Below are 20,146 nucleotides of genomic sequence, written 5' to 3' on the forward strand. Positions count from 1 at the left end.
TTCCTTAAGTTACAGACTTATTTTGGTGATCTGACAAATACCCAAGTCTCACTAAACGTGTTTGTCAATCAGTCATTCTTTCAAGTAAAAAATGATGTTTCCATGAAAAAGCATGGAGTTCAGCTGAGAATTCAATCACACGTATGCTTTTCCTTGAGACAACAGTCATTCTTCAGTATGTAGCAGAAGTGCTCCACGAGTACTTCCCATTTCATCACACAGAATGTTACAAAGATGAATACTCAAGGGTCAAGATTAAATAAAATTAGTATTTTTTACTATTTCAGCAGAGACATTTTGAAGTTAAACTGGCATTTTTTTCCCTCTGCAAGTCCACGTGGGGACGGATACAATGACTCCCAATACAGTTTGGTGCCAACTGCCTTGATTCATGCTAAGGTGCCAGCAATTTTACCCATCCTCGGTGTAAATGTCAATAATATGAAAAAAAGCAAATTACATTTTAGTATTACTATCAACATAACTTTGAACTCACAAGGCCCCTGAAAAGGGGATCCGCAGAGGTCCATGAAGTATACTTTGAGAACTGCTTTACTGAGCTGATTCCCAAAAAACCAACATGCCAATTAAACATTAGCTACCTCAGAAAGAGTTAAATTAAGTTTCAAAATTACTCCACATATGATCCAAGTAAGACAAAGTGTTGGGGAAAGCAATAGATATTCTATCATATTCAGTTTGAACGCTAATCCCAAAACAGACATTAAAAAATATAAAGTCTAAGAGAATTTTTTCCTACAGATTTGATTATGAAATATTTGGCAAAGGGAATCTAATTCAAACCAGATGCTGGACTCTTGCTGAGCAGCGGTTGGTTGGGAACACTGCTAAAAGGCCCCCCTTTTGTGGAGAGGCCAGATGAGTTCATGGAAAGGCATTTTGGCAGCTTTTGCCCCACAAGTCCCATAAGCACAGCACTACTCAATATTCCACATTCTAAAGTCACCACACTGTTTGTTTTTTTTTTTTGAGATCTTTTTTCTCTTCCAAAGAAAGCTTATAGGAAAAGACAACAAAATCCATATCCTGAAAAATCCAGAGCACCTATAAAACCAGTGTCTTTCTACCTGTGTCGTGTATCTGGTTTTAATCTCAAGAAATATGTAACATAAAAATCCTCTTCATTTATCACTTTCATGCTTTACTTATTCCTCATTGGCCTGAACTATCAGCTATAAAAACCCACGCGCAGAGCTTTGGTTTAGAAGAATCAATGTGCGATCCAATATAAATGGCAGCTCATGGTTAATTTACATTACTCTAAGGATGTTATTTGATTTTGAACTACAATCAACTCTTAATTTTTCAGGGGTTATCTACTTTTTGTAACATAATAAATGTCCTTAATTTCTTTTCCTTACCTATGTGTTTATGCAATCCTTTTTTATTCTGTCTCATCCACTCATAAGAACATGGTCCAAAGTATTAACAATAGAATTAGGGAAATTAAACATTCAGCCCTTTCTCATTACTCACTTAAATCTCAAACACTCCCTTTCCCCTACATTAAAAACACTTTCTGGTCTTGCCTCCCTCTGCAGGATACCTCCTGGTCTGGTTTCATCTTCCCATCTCTCTCAGGGTTACCCTTTACCCGCCTCTGGTCGGTAGAGGATGATTAAGCCCCACTTAATTCTATTGTGCTGTGACTTCAACCAATTCTACCTTGCCAGCATGGCCACATGGAAAAACTAAACTTTTCATCTGTCATTTTTTATTCTAATCCACCAGTACTTCCAGAACAAAGAGTAAAGAATCCCTGTTGTTACATTAATTAAACTTAAGAAACAACATGAACTGGTATGGTGGCTCACACCTGTAATCCCAGAACTTTGGGAGGCTGAGGCATAAGAATTGTTTGAGCCCAGGAGTTTGAGATCAGACTGGGCAACACAGCAAGACCCCACCTCCACAAAAAATTAGCCTGGCATAGTGGCTTATGCCTATAGTCCTAGCTACTCGGGAAGCTGAGGTGGGAGGATGGCTTGAGCCCAGGAGTTTGAGGTTACAGTGAGCTATGATCCTGCCACTGCACACTCTAGACTGGACAACAGAGTGAGAGTTCATCAGAAAAAAAAAAGAGAAGGAAGGAAGGAGGGAGAGAGGAAGGGAGGGGAGAAAAGAAAGGAAAAGGAAAGGGAAGGGAAGGGAGGGAAGGGGAAGGGGAAGAAAAAGGAAAGGAAAGGAGGAAGGAAGTCAGACAATCAGTCTAGGAAGCTCTATTAAGACCAACCCATTTAATTAATGGTGAGCTTAATTTGCATGAATGGGCATGTTTGAATTCCTCACCTTTAATATGAAACTTTGACTATCTGTAAAAATTGGTGGCAGATCAAAAAACTGCTCCTTTTCCTTTCTTTTAATTTTTTTGAGACCAGAGGTCTCACTAGCCCAGGCTGGTCTTGAACTACTGGGCTCAAGTGACTCTTCCAGCCTCCCAAGAAGCTGGGATTACAGGCATGTGCCATGGCACCCAGCTGAGAGCTCCTCTTTTTTTTGAGACGGAGTCTCGCTGTTGCCCAGGCTGGAGTGCAGTGGCGCCATCTTGGCTCACTGCAGGCTCTGTCCTCTGGAGTTCACGCCATTTTTCCTGCCTCAGCCTCCTGAGTAGCTGGGACTACAGGCGCCCGCCACCTTGCCCGGCTAATTTTTTGTATTTTTAGTAGAGACGGGGTTTCCCTGTGTTAGCCAGGATGGTCTCGATCTCCTGATCTTGTGATCTGCCCACCTCGGCCTCCCAAGGTGCTGGGATCACAGGCGTGAGCCACCACGCTGGGCCAGAGCTCCTCTTTTAACAATGACCAAATTAAACTAATTATTATACTTTTTTTTTTTTTTTTTGAGATAGAGTCTTGCTCTGTTGCCCAGGCTGGAGTGCAGTGGTGCAATATCAGCTCACTGCAACCTCCGCCTCTGGGGTTCAGGCAATTCTTCTGCCTTAGCTTCCCAAGTAGTTGGGATTACAGGAGCGTTCCACCACACTGGGCTAATTTTTGTATTTTTAGTAAAGACAAGGTTTCTCCATGTTAGTCAGGCTGGTCTCAAACTCCTGACCTCGTGATCCACCCGCCTCAGCCTCCTAAAGTGCTGGGATTACAGGCATGAGCCACCGCACCTCGCCTAATTATTATGCTTTTTACAAATAATTCTTCTAGGGCATAATTTTCATTTAATAATAAATATTATAATTAAAGCAGCTAACACTTGAGCAGTTACAATGTGTCAGGCACCATTCTAGGCAATTTATTAGTATTAACTAATTTAATACTAACACCCACCCTATCTCATTAGGGTGCACTTAACAAATGAAAAATATGTGACACAGAAAGGTTCAGTAGCATGCTATCACTTACTTAGTATAACATTCAGTTTATTACGAATCTGTCTTAGTCTTTCTTTTCAATCTTGTTGGGTTTAATTATTTTATTTAAATAACTGAATTATTAAAATATAATTCACACACCATACAATTTATCCCTTGAAGTACAATGGTCTTTAGTATATTCAGAATTTTGCAACCATCACCACATTCAATTTTAGCGTATTGTCATCATCTCAAAAAGAAATCCTGTACCCATCAGCCCCCTCCCCCTGGCAACCACTAACCTACCTTCTGTCTATCTTGGGTTTGCCTATCCTGAACTTTTCATATAAATGGAACAATACAGTATGTGGTTGGTTGTGTCTGGCTTCTTTCACTTAGCATAATGTTTTCAAGATTCATCTACATTGTAGTGTGTATCAGAACATTATCGTTTTTAACTGCAGAATAGTATTCCACTGTGTGGATATGTCACATTTTATTCATCCATTCATCAGTTGATGGACACTTAGGTTGTTTCCACTCTTTGGCTATTGTGAATAATGCTACTATGAACAGTCATATATAAGTTTTGATGTGGACATAAGTTTTCATTACTCTTGGGCATAACTTAGGAATGGAATTGTGGGTCACAGGGTGACTCTATGTTTAGGTTTTGAGAAACTGCCAGACTGCCTTGCACAGCAAGCATACATTTTACATTCTCACCAGCAGTGTATGAAGATTCCATTTTCTCCACGTCATTGTTCACACTTTTTATTTTATCTGTCTTTTTAATTATAGCCATCCCAGTGGGTGGGAAATGATATCTCACTGCGGTTTTGATTTGCATTTCCCTGATGGCTAAGGATGCTGAACATCTTCTCATGTTCTTATTGGCCATTTGTATATCTTCTTTGGACAAATATCTATTCATATCATTTTCCCATTTCTTTTTTTTTTTTTGAGATGGAGTCTCGCTCTGTCGCCCAGGCTGGAGTGCAGTGGTGAGATTTCAGTTCACTGCAACCTCCATCTCTGTGTTCAAGCAATTCTCCTGCCTCAGCCTCCCAAGTAGTTGGGATTACAGTCCACACCACCATGCCTGGCTAATTTTTGTATTTTTAGTAGGGAAGGGGTTTCACCATGTTGGTCAGGCTGGTCTCGAGCTCCTGACCTCAGGTGATCCACCCACCTTGGCCTCCCAAAGTGTTGCGATTACAGGCGTGAGCCACTGAGCCCAGCCCCATTTCTTAATTGGGTAATTTATCTTTTCATTACTGACTTGGAATAATTATCTCTTTTTTGTTTGTTTGTTTTTTTGAGACAGAGTCTCACTCTGTCACCCAGGCTGGAGTGCAGTGGTGCAATCTCAGCTCACAGCAACCTCTGCCTCCCATACCCAAGCAATCCTCCTGCCTCAGCCTCCCGAGTAGCTGGGATTACAGGTGTGCAACATCACACTGGCTAATTTTTATATTTTTAGTAGAGATGGGGTTTCGCCATGTTGGTCAGGCTGGTCTTGAACTCCTGACCTCAGATGATAGGCCTGCCTCGGTCTCCCAAAGTGCTAGGATTACAGATGTGGGCCACCATGCCCGGCCAAGAATTCTTTATATATTCTAGATGCAAGTCTCATCAGATATATGATTTTCAAATATTTTCTCCCATTCTGTGAGTTATTTTTTCACTTTCTTGATGGTGACATTTGAAGCACAAGAGCTTTTAAGTTTCTTAAAGTCCAATTTATCTTTTTCTCTTGTTAACTGTGCTTTTGGTATCATATCTGAGAAGACTCTGCTTAACCCAAAGTCATGAAGATCTACTATATTTTATTCTACGAGTTTTATAGTTTTAGCTCTTAAATCTTGTCTATATCTTTTCCCTACTTGCAAATTAATACCACTGACAGTACATACACCACCCCATCTCCTTCTTTAGTACCAAAGTGCTTTGGTGGTCCACGCCTAATCTACTCTATAGCCAAGAAATTATTTGCTTATGGCATTATAATTTCTAGTATTAAACAAAAGCTCATCTATGGAATGTGGTAAAATTTCTGCTTCATGCTTCCAGGTGCACACATTTTAAAAAAGAATAAAGCTACCCTCCTTGCATTCTATGATCAGAACCAAAGTGTAAGCTGATTCTACAAAATTTAAACTTAAGGATCTCCACAACCATATTCCTAAACTCTAAATCTTTGGAAAATATAAATAATTGCTCTAATTATAATTACTAAGACATGGTCACATATTTTTGTAGAATTACTGTCAAGTTCCTAATGTAACCATGACAGAGAAACTATAACTTAAGTAAAGAATTTAATTCAACTAAGATTTATTGACGGCCTACGACATGCAAAGCATTGTGGGAAGTGCTGAGACGACTAAGAGTTCTTGACTTCGAGGAGGTTATAATTTAGTGGGGATTTAAAAAACCATATATTAAGAAATTTACAATAAACAATAGTGTATATCTTATTTTTCTTAAAGAGAAACTGATAATTCAGTCTTTCTGCAGGACTATTCTGTCTTGAAGGAATTAATGAGGGCACACCTCCCTAATACTGAGGCTCAGCAAATCCTTTATTTCATTCTGTGATCTAGGAGATCCAGCTCTAAATTACGGAGATACTACTGGAAGGCCATGTGAAAATTATATTTTTTATAAAAAGAATAATATATGTAAGGGAAGAATAATACATGTGGCAAGTTAAAGGAAATCTTTTACAGTGAAACTTTTCCTGTAATGCAAAGAATACTCCGCTTTACATGAATCTTTGTCTCCTCAAAGCAGGAAATCCCCACTATTCCCACTGGGATATTACAGATAGTTTCATCATTTAGCTCTTTTGACTACTGGCGCTCTTCTTTAATGTGTAGTTTTTGAGTTATATCAACACCTGATTCTTTTGTAAGTCCAAAAAAATTTGAATTTGGATATGTTTTCTAGTTTCACAGTTATGATCCCTTAAGACACCTTGGCTCCCAAGTCTAAATTTCTCTATTATTTTCCCTTTCAGCCCTCCATATCTAGAATGCTAGAAACACCCTGTGGCTTCAGGTCAAATCCATGTTTATTTCATAGACTGAAAATGATGTGTTCTTACATTAGAAAGAGAAGTTGAAGAATATTTTGGCTGAGTTATGTGGTTTATCCACAGTACCACATTCTGGTACTGTTTCATCACTCAGTCAAAAGGCTGCCACAGTTTCAGTGGTTTTCTAGTCACAGTCAATAAAATAAAGAAAAAAAAACCCTATAATCTTCATGACTAAGCAAGTCTTGAAAGGGAACAGTTAGGAAGTTCCTTTGACAACTTAAAAGGTACACACAAAAACACTCATGATAAAAACAATTTATTCTGAGCTAGGAGCTGCAAAATGATCAATAAGGTTGTAAAAGAAAAAATTTTTGTCTGCATCAACTATATCCACTACTTAAATGCTCTTTTAGGCACCTAAGATAACAGAATTCACTTTAAAATTCTTTTGTAGATTTAGAGTAGGATAAATATTTTACTTCCTTATCTTTAGTCTTACTTACCTTGTGGCAACAAGTGGGTAGCTGTGGCATGGTGATGCCCAGGCATCTCTTGTCCACGGCATACAGTCATAGAGCAGCAAATCCTTCTCAGTCACAGCCATGAGGACAGGTCTCCATTGCTGTCTTCCACCATCTAGTTTTGCCTGTTACAATGGAAAAATTCAGAAATCAGGGCTAACTATAATCATATGTCTTTGTAAAAGTTCCTTCAATGATGGCCTAACACAATGGGTCTCCATTTTGTTTTCCCAACCTGATGGACTTGACATACAGGAAACATCTCACCAAGTTTACACTGTTAGTGACTCTCCACTGGGAGGTGTAAAGTGGTGTGTGTATTAGAGCTATAAACATTATCTAGTGATACAACCGTTTTTCCCCATTCCATAATAACCGAACATTGCCAATTCTGTTTTTTCTTTTTTTGAGATAAGGTCTCACTCGGCTTCCCAAAGTGCTGGGATTACAAACGTGAGCCACCGCGCCCGGCCCGACATCAAAGTTTTTGGTCAAGACTTACAATAAGAAATATAGTTTACATTGCAACCCAATATACATATACATAGATAGTTGAATACAATATTTTCCAAATAACACAACTCTCTTATTTTGTGCAATGTAATCTGTTAATGTCTTTTTTTTTTGAGACAGTCTCGCTCTGTCGCCAGGCTGGAGTGCAGCGGCACAATCGTGGCTCACTGCAACCTTCACCTCCTGGGTTCAAGCGATTCTCCTGCCTCAGCCTTCCGAGTAGCTGGGACTACAAGTGTGCGCCACCACGCTCAGCTAACTTTTGTATTTTTAGTAGAGATGAGGTTTCACCATGTTGGCTGGGATGGTCTCAATCTCCTGACCTCATGATCCACCTGCCTTGGCCTCCCAAAGTGCTGGGATTACAGGCATGAGCCACCGTGCCTGGCCCACCTATCGTATTTTTTAAAACACAGATCACGATTCACCACGCCTGGCTAATTTTTTGTATTTTAGTAGAGAGGGGGTTTCACTGTGTTAGCCAGGATGGTCTCGATCTCCTAACCTCATGATCTGCCCGCCACAGCCTCCCAAAGTGCTGGGATTATAGGCGTGAGCCACTGTGCCCAGCTGTTTTGTTTTGTTTTGTTTTGAGACAGGGTCTTACTCTGTCCCCCAGGCTAGAGAGCAGTAGCACAAACACTCACTGCAGGCTCACAAGACTCACTGCAGCCTCGACCTCCTGGGATCAAGTGATTCTCCCATCTTAACCCCTCGAATAGCTGGGACCACAGGTGCCCACCATCTCTCCTAGCTAATTTTTAAAAAACTTTTGTGTAGAGATGGGGTCTCACTTTGTTACCTAGGCTGGTCTTGAATTCCTGGGCTCGAGCGTTCCTCTCTCCCGCCTCCCAAAAGCTGGGCTTACAGGCATGAGCCACTGTACCTGGCCTTTGGCTTTTCTAATTAACACCCAGGCCTGGGTCTCCCACAGTCGCGAAGAGGCACTGCTGCTGCTACTATCTTGTCTCTGCACCTGACCCTTCCCAGGACATGTGATGCCAAGGCCATTGTGAGGGGCAAAAAAGTCAGGATTTAGCCCCAGCTAAGCCGACGGCTCTCGCCCTTCTGGTCTCCTGGGTCTGCCCCACCTGAAGACATGAGTGGTGAGTTGGCTCCAAGTAAAAGCACAGAGCATGTATCCACCTCGCCCGTTCCCTGACAAATAATGACTTATACTGCGTATTTTCCAAGCATGGCAAAGTTGTAAAGGTTACTATAATGAAATATAAAGATACCAGGAAGAGTAAAGAGGTTGCATTTATTTTATTTTTGGATAAAATACTCTGCACAAAACAGTACTAGGGCAATAAACAATGGTTATTTGGTAGAGTGATAAAAACAAGCATCACTATTGACAACAGAAGAGTAGCTGAGTTCACCCAAAGGCAGAACTACCTTGATGAATCTAAGTGTTATGTTTGTGGGAAAAGTGGACACCTAAGTTACGCCTGTCCGAAAAATATGCTTGAAGAATGTGAACCTCCAAAGAAGAAAGAAAAAAAAGAAAGTTCCTGAACCAGTAGAAGAAACTGAAGAAGTAGAAGACAGTGAAGATTAAGGGGAGAATCCTACTCTTTGACAGCCTTATGCCACAGCATTCCAGCAAGCCAAAACTGAGGAAGAAGAAAAAAAGAAAACCCAGTTCAGGAGGTCCCTCAACATCAGATTCAAGACGTTCAAGAATAAAGAAAAGCACATATTTCAGTGATAAGGAAGAACTTAAGTGATTAAAATTACATTTATTGGCCGGGCACGGTGGCTCACGCCTGTAATCCCAGCACTTTGGGAGCCCAAGGTGGGCGGATCACGAGGTCAGGAGATCGAGACCATCCTTGCTAACATGGTGAAACCCTGTCTCTACTAAAAATACAAAAAATTAGCCGGCGTGGTGGCGGGCGCCTGTAGTCCCAGCTACTGGGGAGGCTGAGGCAGGAGAATGGCGTGAACCCAGGAGGCGGAGCTTACAGTGAGCCGAGATTGCACCACTGCACTCCAGCCTGGGCGAGTGAGACTCTGCCACAAAAAAAAAAAAAAAAAATTACATTTATTTTGTATATATCACTAAAATTAAAAAGTCTTGGCAAACAAAGTTAAAAAAAATACTCAAATGCTCAAAAAAACTCATTTAATAGATAACACATGTCCTCCATTTGGTGGACTCAAAAAAATTTCCTTTTAAGAATATAACCGGCAGGGTGCGGTGGCTCACGCCTGTAATCCCAGCACTTTGGGAGGCCGAGGCAGGTGGATCACTTGAGGTCAGGAGTTCGAGACCAGCCTGACCAACATGGTGAAACCCCGTCTCTACTAAAAATACAAAATTAACTGAGCATGGTGGCACACACCTGTAATCCCAGCTACTTAAGAGGCTGAGGCACGAGAATCACTTGAACCTGGGAGGCGGAGATAGTAGTGAGCCAAGATTGCACCATTGCACTCCAGCCTGGGCAACAAGAGCGAAACTCCATCTCAAAAAAAAAAAAGGACATACCCAGGCCGGGCACAATGGCTCATGCCTGTAATCCCAGCACTTTGGGAGGCTAAGGTGGGAAGATCACCTGGGCCCAGGAGTTTGAGACCAGCCTGGGCAACACAGTGAGATCCTCTCTCTACAAAAAATAATTTTAAAATTAGCCTGGTGTGGTGGTACGTGCCTGTAGTCCTAGCTACTCAGGAGACTGAAGTGGGAAGACTGCTTGGGCCCAGGAGGTTGAGGCTGCACTGAGCCATGATTATACCACTGCACTCCAGCCCAGGTGAAAGAATGAGACTCTGTCTCAAAAAAAAAAAAAAAGTAGAATGGAATGGTAGTTCCTAGAGGCTGGGATAAGGGGTGGATGGGGAAAGTGAGATGTTGGTCAAATGATACAAAGTTTCAATTAAACAGGATGAATAAATTCTGGTAATCTTTTGCATAGTATGGTGACTATAGTTAATAATAATGTATTGGCCGGATCCCAGCACTTTGGGAGGCTGAGGCGGCTGGATGGCCTGAGGTCAGGAGTTCAACACCAGCCTGGCCAACATGGTGAAGCCCCATCTCTACTAAAAATACAAAAATTAGCTGGGCATGGTGGCATGTGCCTGTAATCCCAGCTGCTTGGGAGGCTGAGGCAGGGGAATTGCTTGAACTTGGGAGGCAGAGGTTGCAGTGAGCTGAGATTGCACCACTGCACTCCGGTAGCCTGGGCGACAGAGTGAGACCTCATTTCAAAAAAAAAATTGTATATTTCAAAATACATTAAAATAAAAAACTTTAAATGTTTTTACCACAAAGAATGATAAATATTTGAGGTGATGGATATGTTAATTAGCCTGATTTGAGCATTCCACAATGTATACAGTTATCAAAACATTATCCCATATCCCATAAATATACATAATTATTTGCCAATTAAAAGAAAAACAACACTGTAAACACGGAAATTAAACAAAACAAACAAAAAAACAAAAACCAATATAACCAGTTAAAGGGTAAAATCAGTCACATAAAAATTAGTATCAACGACCCGGGAGGCAGAGCTTGTAGTGAGCCAAGATCGCGCCACCGCACTCCAGCCTGGGCGACAGAGAGAGACTCCATGACAAAAAAAAAAAAAAAAAAAAGAAATATCCCCTACCCACTGAACTCTCACTATCCAAACTTAGGAACTGATGTGAACCTTTGGATAAATCCCTTACTAACCAAAGTTTTACTATTTGCTGTCAGAAACTTAAGAACTGAATATATGCAGATAATGTTGATATCCTTATCTGATCTACCTGGACATAGGAGCCAAAGGATCTGGACAGTGCATGTGTGAAAGGACACAGGTGCATGCCACCACACCCAGCTCATTTTTTATTTTTAAATTTTTTGTACAGATGGGGTTTTGCCATATTGACCAGGTTGGTCTCAAACTCCTGTTCTTTTTTTTTTTTTTTTTTTTTTTTTTGAGACGGAGTCTTGCTCTGTCCCCCAGGCTGGAGTGCAGTGGCGCGATCTCGGCTCACTGCAAGCTCCGCCTCCCGGGGTTCACGCCATTCTCCTGCCTCAGCCTCCCGAGTAGCTGGGACTACAGGCGCCCGCCAACACGCCCGGCTAATTTTTTGTATTTTTAGTAGAGACGGGGTTTCACCCTGTTAGCCAGGATGGTCTCGATCTCCTGACCTCGTGATCCGTCCGCCTCGGCCTCCCAAAGTGCTGGGATTACAGGCTTGAGCCACCGCGCCCGGCCTCAAACTCCTGTTCTTAAGCGATCCTCCCACCTCAGCCTCCCAAAGTGTTGGTTTTACACGTATGAGCCACCACACCCTGCCTTACATTTTCTTTCTATTTGCATAAAGAAACTCTCAAAAGATTCAATAGAAAGGAATAAGAGTTGCTACCTTTCCAGGGCAAAGGGCATAACAGGTGGATAGGTAACGGTAATGAGGGCAAGACTTTTCACCCATTAATTTTTTGTTTGATTTTTCAACCACGTGAATGTGTTACCTTTTTAAAATCATGAGGATTTTGAACAATGCCAAAAGCACAGAACAATTACCATTCAATTCAGTTTTTCAACTAGCATATAAAATACACAATGATAAATACAACTAAAATGTTAAAATTTTCAAAGTCATAAGTACTTATACCATGACTTTCATTCATTATTTATTCTAATTATGCCTTATAGAAATGATCACTGTACTAATATTACATTCTCATTTATTATAATTTTATTTGAAATGTTCATGAAAAGTTGAGAAGAGGCAAAAAATTAAATAAAAAAATTACCCTCGCTGGTGACCAAAAGTGGCTCCTCAATTCCACAATTACTTGGTACCACCAAGATCACCAGGCACCACCACAGACCTACCACATCAGAACTGTTTTGGGGACAATATCCTCCTCAAATAAATAAAACCAACCTCAACTTAAAAAAGTTAGAACTATGTTGGGATGGAGGGTGGGAACCAGTGGGAAACTGTACTTGAAAAAAAAAAATCAAAAATGAAAGAACAAAATCCTTCCTGTGCCGATTCTGCTTTTTTGGAAACCAGTTATTTAGTCCACTCCCTGGCCCTTTGCACGCACAACTAGGATTCAAAACGTAAGTTTCAAAAAGACTCAAAAGCAGTGAAAAACAGAGCTAGCACTTAAACACTCATCTCTGAACCCCCTAGTCCAGTCCTTTTTTTTCAAGCCCCTCTAGCCTAGTTGATGGTGAAGAAAAAAGATATAATGTCACATAGAACTTTTACTCTCCTTTTGTCAAACCTGGGATCTAAAATAACTTGGGTTTTCAAGTTCTTCTTTTCCTTTCACTCAACATCCACTCAGGCTTTCTTGTTTCTCTTTTTTTTTTTCACTTTTCAGTTATGGAAGACAAATGTACCTCTGTCTAATTGTAAAATATTTTGTATATTTTAAACTTTTCCCAGAGCAGGGGAATCAACTACAGCCTGCTGCCCCTAGAAGCTCTTCCAGTAGGGAACAAGGGTTGGGACACTATGACCCTTGGGCCAGATCCAGCCAACCACCAGTTTACTTGTTTTGGTAAATGAAGTTTTACTGAAACGCAGTCACACCTGTTCATTTTCCTATTGCCTATGACAGTTGTCTTGCTACAACAGAAGAGTCAAGTAGTTGTGATGCTATCTTGCCCTTTACAGAAAAAGTTAGCTGACCCTGATCTAAAATCATGAAAATTATCCTCTGTCATTAAGGATAGAGATGGTAATAAGAACTTCTTTTTAGTAATAGTATGATAGTGATTACTATGTCAGCTACTTCTGGTTGAGTGGATAATTAGCAACAAATAGCCAAAGGTCGAAGGAGAAAAAAGGAGGTGAAACAAAATACCGAAAAACAAAAGATCTGCAAGCCAGATATCCAGGACCTAACTGCATGGTAAGTATTACAGATATATTAAATGAGGAACCATCCTGGCACTGAATGCTAACCAGGTGATACTCTGCCCTGCCTCCCAGCCTACCTGTTCTGCCAGCCAGGCAATATGCTTGACCTCTTTACTGCCTCCTGCTGTACTGGTTGCCCCAAGCATGGCGTTGAGTTCAGCCAACACCTGTGGGAGGAGAGCCATTATGTTGGTGTGGATAGCTACGAACCAGGAGTGTGCTGTGGCTGTATCTTTGCAGCGTAGGATCAACGTGTTCCTGCTATCAGGAGAATGTAGCTCTATCAATCTGTGTGGAAAAAGAAAAAAAAAAAAGTGAGCTAAGACAGAAGTCACCAAACCTGCCAGGTTTAAAATACATAACTGCAAATCTATTTTAATTTTGCATTCTTCAAATAAATTTGTATACTCAAATAAAGATACTTTCTCAGCTGGGCACGGTGGCTCACGCCTGTAATACTAGCACTTTGGGAGGCCAAGACAGGCGGATTGCCTGAGCTCAGGAGTTCGAGACCAGCCTGGGCAACACGGTGAAACCCCATCTCTGTTAAAATATAAAAAATTAGCCAGGCATGGTGGTGGGTACCTGTAATCCCAGCTACTCAGGAGGCTGAGGCAGAAGAATCACTTGAACCCGAGAGGCAGAGGTTGCAGTGAGCCAAGATCACACCACTGCACTCTAGCCTGGGCGACAGAGCGAGACTCCGTCTCAAAAAAAAAAAAAAAAAAAAAGATACTTTGTCTTAATCCCCTAGAGTCCAATTCCAAAGAAAACAACATATGGAAAGATGAAAATCAGAGGCCAGGCACGGTGGCTCACTCCTGTAATCTCAGCACTTTGGGAGGCCAAGGCAGGCGGATTGCCTGAGATCTGTAGTTTGAGTCAGTGAAACCCTGACTCTACCAAAAATACAAAAAATTTAGCCAGGCGTTGGGGTGTGTGCCTGTAATCCCAGCTACTGGGGAGGCTGAGGTAGAACTGTTTGAACCAGGGAGGTGGAGGTTGCAGTGAGCCGAGATCCAGCCTGGGTGACAGAGCGAAACTCTGTCTCAAAAAAAAAAAAAAAAAAAAAAATCAGAAAGACGAACTTGGGCTAGTTACTGAACCTGAGAAAAAATTAAAAAAAGAAACACCAACTGCTGGATCTGTCATTTCAGTGTTAATGTAATAAGCTGAGGGAACCTACTGTAGAGTCTACAGTAGATCACTTTGCCTTAATTTCTATGTCTAAGAAATGAAAAGCATGCTTGCTGAACCACATAGGCACACTATAAAGAAGGAACTGATACCCTTTTAAACATTTAGGAAATTCTGGTATAAAGTAGTGCCAGCTTAAAAAGGTGTACTGCCATATAATGAACTGAAATTTACATTAGGTGAAATAAATAGAAAATTAGTGGCCAGGCATGGTGGCTCACACCTGTAATCCCAGCACTTTGGGAGGCTGAGATGGGCAGATCACCTGAAGTCAGGAGTTTGAGACCGGCCTGACCAACATGGCGAAACCCCATCTCTACTAAAATATACAAAAATTAGCCAGGCGTGGTGGCATATGCCTGTAACCCTAGCTACTCGGGAGGCTGAGGCAGGAGAATTGCTTGAACTCGGGAGGCTGAGGCAGGAGAATTGCTTGAACCCAGGAGCCGGAGGTTGCAGTGAGCCAAGACCGCGCCACTGCACTCCAGCCTGGGCGACAAAGCGAGACTCCCTCTCAAAAAAAAAAAAAAAAAAGAAAGAAAAAGAAAAAAGAAAATTAGCAGAAGATTATTACTCTTCATGAAAATTTGGAACTGTGTTTGGGTACTTTTATATGATTACACCTCTAGTGAGTTATGGTAGAAAAATAGTTAAGAGATCAACACTATGACTGCTCTGTATTAGTTAATGCTCACCGAGAACAATCTATATTTCAAAAGTAACCTTTAGAAAATAGCTAAAATATTTTAAATATACATTGAAAAATTATTTATAAAGCAATCTATTGAATATTGTTTTGTGTTTTAATCAAAGTTCTTGCAAAGATGAATTTTAAAAGTCAAATAAATAAATAAATGACTAATACATATATCTGCTGTGAGTATATGTATGTATGTATCTTTTAAAATGGAAAAAAAAACCATTAGGAGTGTTTTTCATGGTAGGCTACAAATTGACAAACTGCCAATGACCAGGGAGAGAGTTTTCTTTGCATTATTTTCTGAAGACAGCTTTTGCTGCCTAAAAGCACTATCATCAGATTCTATGCCACTTGTCAAAAAGATAAGCAATTTACAAGTACACTAGCATTTCTGCTTTGAAGCTCTTTTTGTCAGTTTCTAAACCCTTTATAATTCCAAATACTTTAAGTTGTCATATTTTGTATTGCAAATATTCATTTTCATTTGAATTCTGGTTGGTCTATCCTTTCTTAAATAAACATTTATTGAGCACCTACTATATGCCAAATATTGTGCTAGGCACTGGTACTGGAGATACAGTGATGAAAAAAGTAGATCATCTAGCTACTTCCAGGCCTACCCTATCAGTCTATCCATCTTTTATATGCTGTCAAAATTCTATGGTAACAGCAAAATAGGACAAAAGTTCTAGAAAACAGAAACATAAAATAAGAGTTGTGAACAGCCAAAAGGCTTAAGAAAAGTCCATATTTGAAAGGTCATATTACTCAGAGGAAAACCTTTAGATACCAAGTTTTTTTTTTCTTTTTTTTTTTTGAGACGGAGTCTCGCTCTGTCGCCCAGGCTGGAGTGCAGTGGCGCAATCTCGGCTCACTGCAAGCTCCGCCTCCCGGGTTCACGCCATTCTCCTGCTTCAGCCTCTCCGAGTAGCTGGGACTACAGGCGCCTGCCACCACGCCCGGCTAATTTTTTTTTGTATTTTTAGTAGAGACGGGGTTTCACCATGGTCTCGATCTCCTGACCTCGTGATCCGCCCGCCTCGGCCTCCCAAAGTGCTGGGATAACAAGCGTGAGCCACCGCGCCCAGCCTAGATACCAAGTTTTAAGCTATTTGCTTTTTATTTAGATACAGTTCTGATGAGCTCTTTATTTGATTTCCTATTCTATACCTAAACATATTACGACGTAGCTTGGTTCCAGAATTTAGAGGGTCTTGAATAGCAGGTTAGGTCTGAATATTAATTGGTAACTTTTTTTTTTTTTTTTTTGAGATTGATTCTCACTCTTTGCCCAGGCTGGAGTGCAGTGGCACGATCTCGGCTAAAACCTCTGCCTCCCGGGTTCAAGCGATTCTCCTGCCTCAGCCTCCCAGGTAGCTAGGATTACAGGCACACGCCACCAAGCCTGGCTAATTTTTGTATTTTTAGTAGAGACAGGGTTTCACCATGTTGGCCAGGCTGGTCTCGAACTCCTGACCTCGTGATCCGCCTGCCTTGGTCTCCCAAAGTGCTGGGATTACAGGCGTGAGCCACTGTGCCTGGCCTTAACTGGTAACTATTAGTAACATAGAATCACTTAGAATTCTCAACAGGAGGGCAACATGATCAAAACAATGAACTTAAAAAATAATTTTATGAGACATTTGTACACCCATGTTTATAGCAGCATCATTCACAATAGCCAAAAGGTGGAAGCAACCCAAATGTCCATCAATGGATGAATGGATAAACAAAATGTAGTATATACATATAATGGCATTATTCAGCCTTAATAAGGAAAGAAATCCTAACACATGTTGCAACATGCATCAACATTGAGGATATTATACTAAGTAAAATAAGCCAGTCACGAAAGAAGAAATAATGTATGAGCCTACTTTTATGAAGTATCTAAAGCAAACTCACAGAAAGCAGAATGGCAGATGCCAGGAGCTGAAGGAAGGGTGAAATAGGGAGTTTTTAAATTAGTAGAGAATTTTAGTTTTGCAAGAAGAAAAACTTCTGGACATGGGTTGTACAAAAATATGAATATTTAACACCTCTGACCTGTACACTTAAAAACGATTAAGAAATTTTATATGTATTTTACCACAATTTTAAAAAATTAGGCCAAGTACAGTGACTCATGCCTGTAATCCCAACACTTTGGGAGGCTGAGGCGGGGAAATCACTTGAGGCCAGGAGTTTGAGACCAGCCTGGGCAACAAAGTGAGACCCCATCTCTACAAAACTTTTTTTTTTTTTTTTGAGACGGAATTTCGCCCTTTCACCCAGGCTAGAGTGCAGTGGCCCGATTTTGGCTCACTGCAACCTCCGCCTTCTGGTTTCAAGTGATTCTCCTGCTTCAGCCTCCCGAGTAGCTGGGACTACTGGTGCCCGCCACCGCGCCCGGCTAGTTTTCGTATTTTTAGTAGAGACGGGGTTTCACTATGTTGGCCAGGCTGGTCTCGAACTCCTGACCTCATGATCCACCCGCCTCAGCCTCCCAAAGTGCTGGGATTACAGGTGTGAGCCACTGCACCGCCCCGCACCCCAACCAATTTTTTTTTTTTTTTGAGACAGAGTTTACCTCTTGTTGCCCGGGCTGGAGTGCAATGGCGCAGTCTCAGCTCACTGCAACCTCCACCTCCTGGTTTAAGTGATTCTCCCGCCTCAGCCTCCCAAGTAGCTGGGATTACAGGCATGTGCCACTACGCCTGGCTAGTTTTTGTAGCTTTAGTAGAGAGGGGGATTCACCATGTTGGTCAGGCTGGTCTGAAATTCCTGACCTCAGGTGATCCACCCGCCTCAGCCTCCCAAAGTGTTGGGATTATAGGCATGAACCATCATGCCTGGCCCCCACAAAATCTTTTTTTTTTTGAGATGGAGTCTTGCTCTTTCGCCTAGGCTGGAGTGCGGTGTCGTGATCTCGGCTCACTGCAAGCTCCGCCTCCTGGGTTCACGCCATTCTTCTGCCTCAGCCTCCAGAGTAGCTGGGACTACAGGCGCCCGCCACCACGCCCGGCTAATTTTTTGTATTTTTAGTAGAGACGGGGTTTCACCGTGTTAGCCAGGATGGTTTCGACCTCCTGACCTCGTGATCCACCTGCCTCGGCCTCCCAAAGTGCTGGGGTTACAGGCGTGAGCCACTGTGCATGGCCCTCAAATTTTTTTTTTATTAGCCAGGCATGGTGATATACATCTGCAGTCCTAGCTACTAGGGAGGCTGAGGCGGGAGGATCTCTTGAGCACAGGAGTTCGAGGCTAGAGTGAGCTATGAGAGTACCACTGTACTCTAGCCTGGGTGACAAAGGGAGATCCTGTCTATAAAAAATAAATAAATAAAATAAAAATAATAATAAAATAATTTTATGGTGGGATGTGAGATGAATTACATAAAGACAGAAATGGCCTGGTGAGATTTAATTCAACGCAAGAAGAATGAGACTACACACAGAAGTCATCAGTAGGGACACAGATTACTGGGCAGAAATTCTTCCATCCTAAGAGCCCATTGCAGCCATGACCACACAGGTCTCAAGTGATCCTTCCACCTCAGCCTCCCAGTTAGCTGGGACTACAGGTGTGCACCACCACACCCATCTACTTTAAAAAAAATTTTTTTTTTGTAGAGATGGGGTCTCACTATGTTGCCAGGCTGGTCTTGAACTCCTGGGCTCAAGTGACCCTCCTACCTTGGCCTCCTAAAGTGCTAGGATTACAATCATGAGCCACCATGCTTGGCCCCTCTGTATATTTGGGATACCAGTCTTTTATTGGATATGTATTTTGTAAAGATTGTTTCCCAATGTGTGGCTTGTCTTTTCATTCTCTTAAGTGTCTTTTGTAGAGCTGAAGTTTTAAATTTTAAAGCAGTTCAAGTTGTCAGTTTTTTCTTTATGGATTGTGCTTCTGGGGTTGTATGTAAGAAATTACCACTAAACTAGAGGGGATTTTTTTAAAAGCATAATCTTACAAATCCAAGAACAGGAGAGGAGTGACTAAAACAAAATTTTGGAAGCTAGTAAACAGAGGAGTTAAATGACTTAGCTGACTTAAGAAAAGTGGAAAGAGCCAAATCCCAGCCAATCCATGTTGGAGAATCCCTAAGAGGCCGGGGAAGCGGTGGTACCAGTTACCTCTGGAAGTGGGAGTAAAGCATGCAGCTTTACTCTACGTGGTATGGTTGAAAGCCTGTCAGCATTCCCCATGAGTGGCCAGTGACTGCCCCACCCTCATTCTAGCAGAAGATTCAGAATCAGCCTCATCCCACCAAACTGGGTGGGGGAGGCAATGATGTCCTTATTTCAGATAATATATCTGGCTGACTATTTTCTAGACGGACTATTTATTTCCATCTAGTTGCTTTGGCACTGTAACCAGTATAACATCTTTTAAGCACATGCTAAAAGTTCAGCTGCAAAACCTTGACCAGAAATTTCCTTCACTCCTCCTACTGACCTACTTAGCACTACAGATAGCAATCAGTTCATCCTTCTTGAGGCACAGAATGTTCACCTTCTGAAAGTCTTTACACATCATACAATTCCTAGGACAATCTCTCAGACATTTCTCCTTTGACACAGTCTGAGTTCTGAAAATCCTGATGTCTCAGATCCTAGTTATTAATAACTGGAAGAATGGAAAATAAATCTGTTATAAAATAAAACTAAGCCTGATTAAACACAAGTAGATGCCGGGACCACTGGGCTGAAAAAAGATGATAGTAGACAGTAAGTTATTTCCCACTGACAGTTAACCAGTTTTTTTTTTTTGTAACGCCTGGCCAGTTAATCAGTTTTTTATGAAAAGAAAAATTTTGTGATTTTTCTTGAAAAGGGATTGCGAAATAGAAAATTAAATTAGAAGAAACAGAAAAGAAGCTCCAAAATAGGACTGATGAGTCTAGGATCCAAAAGAGTCCACCTTTGAAGAAACCATTAAAACTGACAAAGGGGGCCGGGCACGGTGGCTCACGCCTG

General features: G+C 41.4%; 1 protein-coding gene and 1 pseudogene across 1 annotated transcript in view; one reads left to right on the forward strand and one right to left on the reverse strand.

Annotated features, from left to right (window-relative positions):
• SNTB2 (syntrophin beta 2) overlaps nt 1-20,146 on the reverse strand; it is a 128,617-nt gene that overhangs the window by 32,619 nt on the left and 75,852 nt on the right. The window contains exons 3-4 of the mRNA XM_003262936.4: nt 13,366-13,576; nt 6,872-7,014 (exon numbers count right to left, since the gene is read on the reverse strand). Of these exons, the coding sequence (XP_003262984.3) occupies nt 6,872-7,014; nt 13,366-13,576 (354 nt within the window). The remainder of the gene's footprint in view (nt 1-6,871; nt 7,015-13,365; nt 13,577-20,146) is intronic.
• Nucleotides 8,502-9,132, forward strand: LOC115836992 (annotated as a pseudogene).

The sequence above is a fragment of the Nomascus leucogenys genome, chromosome 2 (genome assembly GCF_006542625.1).
Source record: "Nomascus leucogenys isolate Asia chromosome 2, Asia_NLE_v1, whole genome shotgun sequence".
NCBI lineage: Eukaryota > Metazoa > Chordata > Mammalia > Primates > Hylobatidae > Nomascus > Nomascus leucogenys.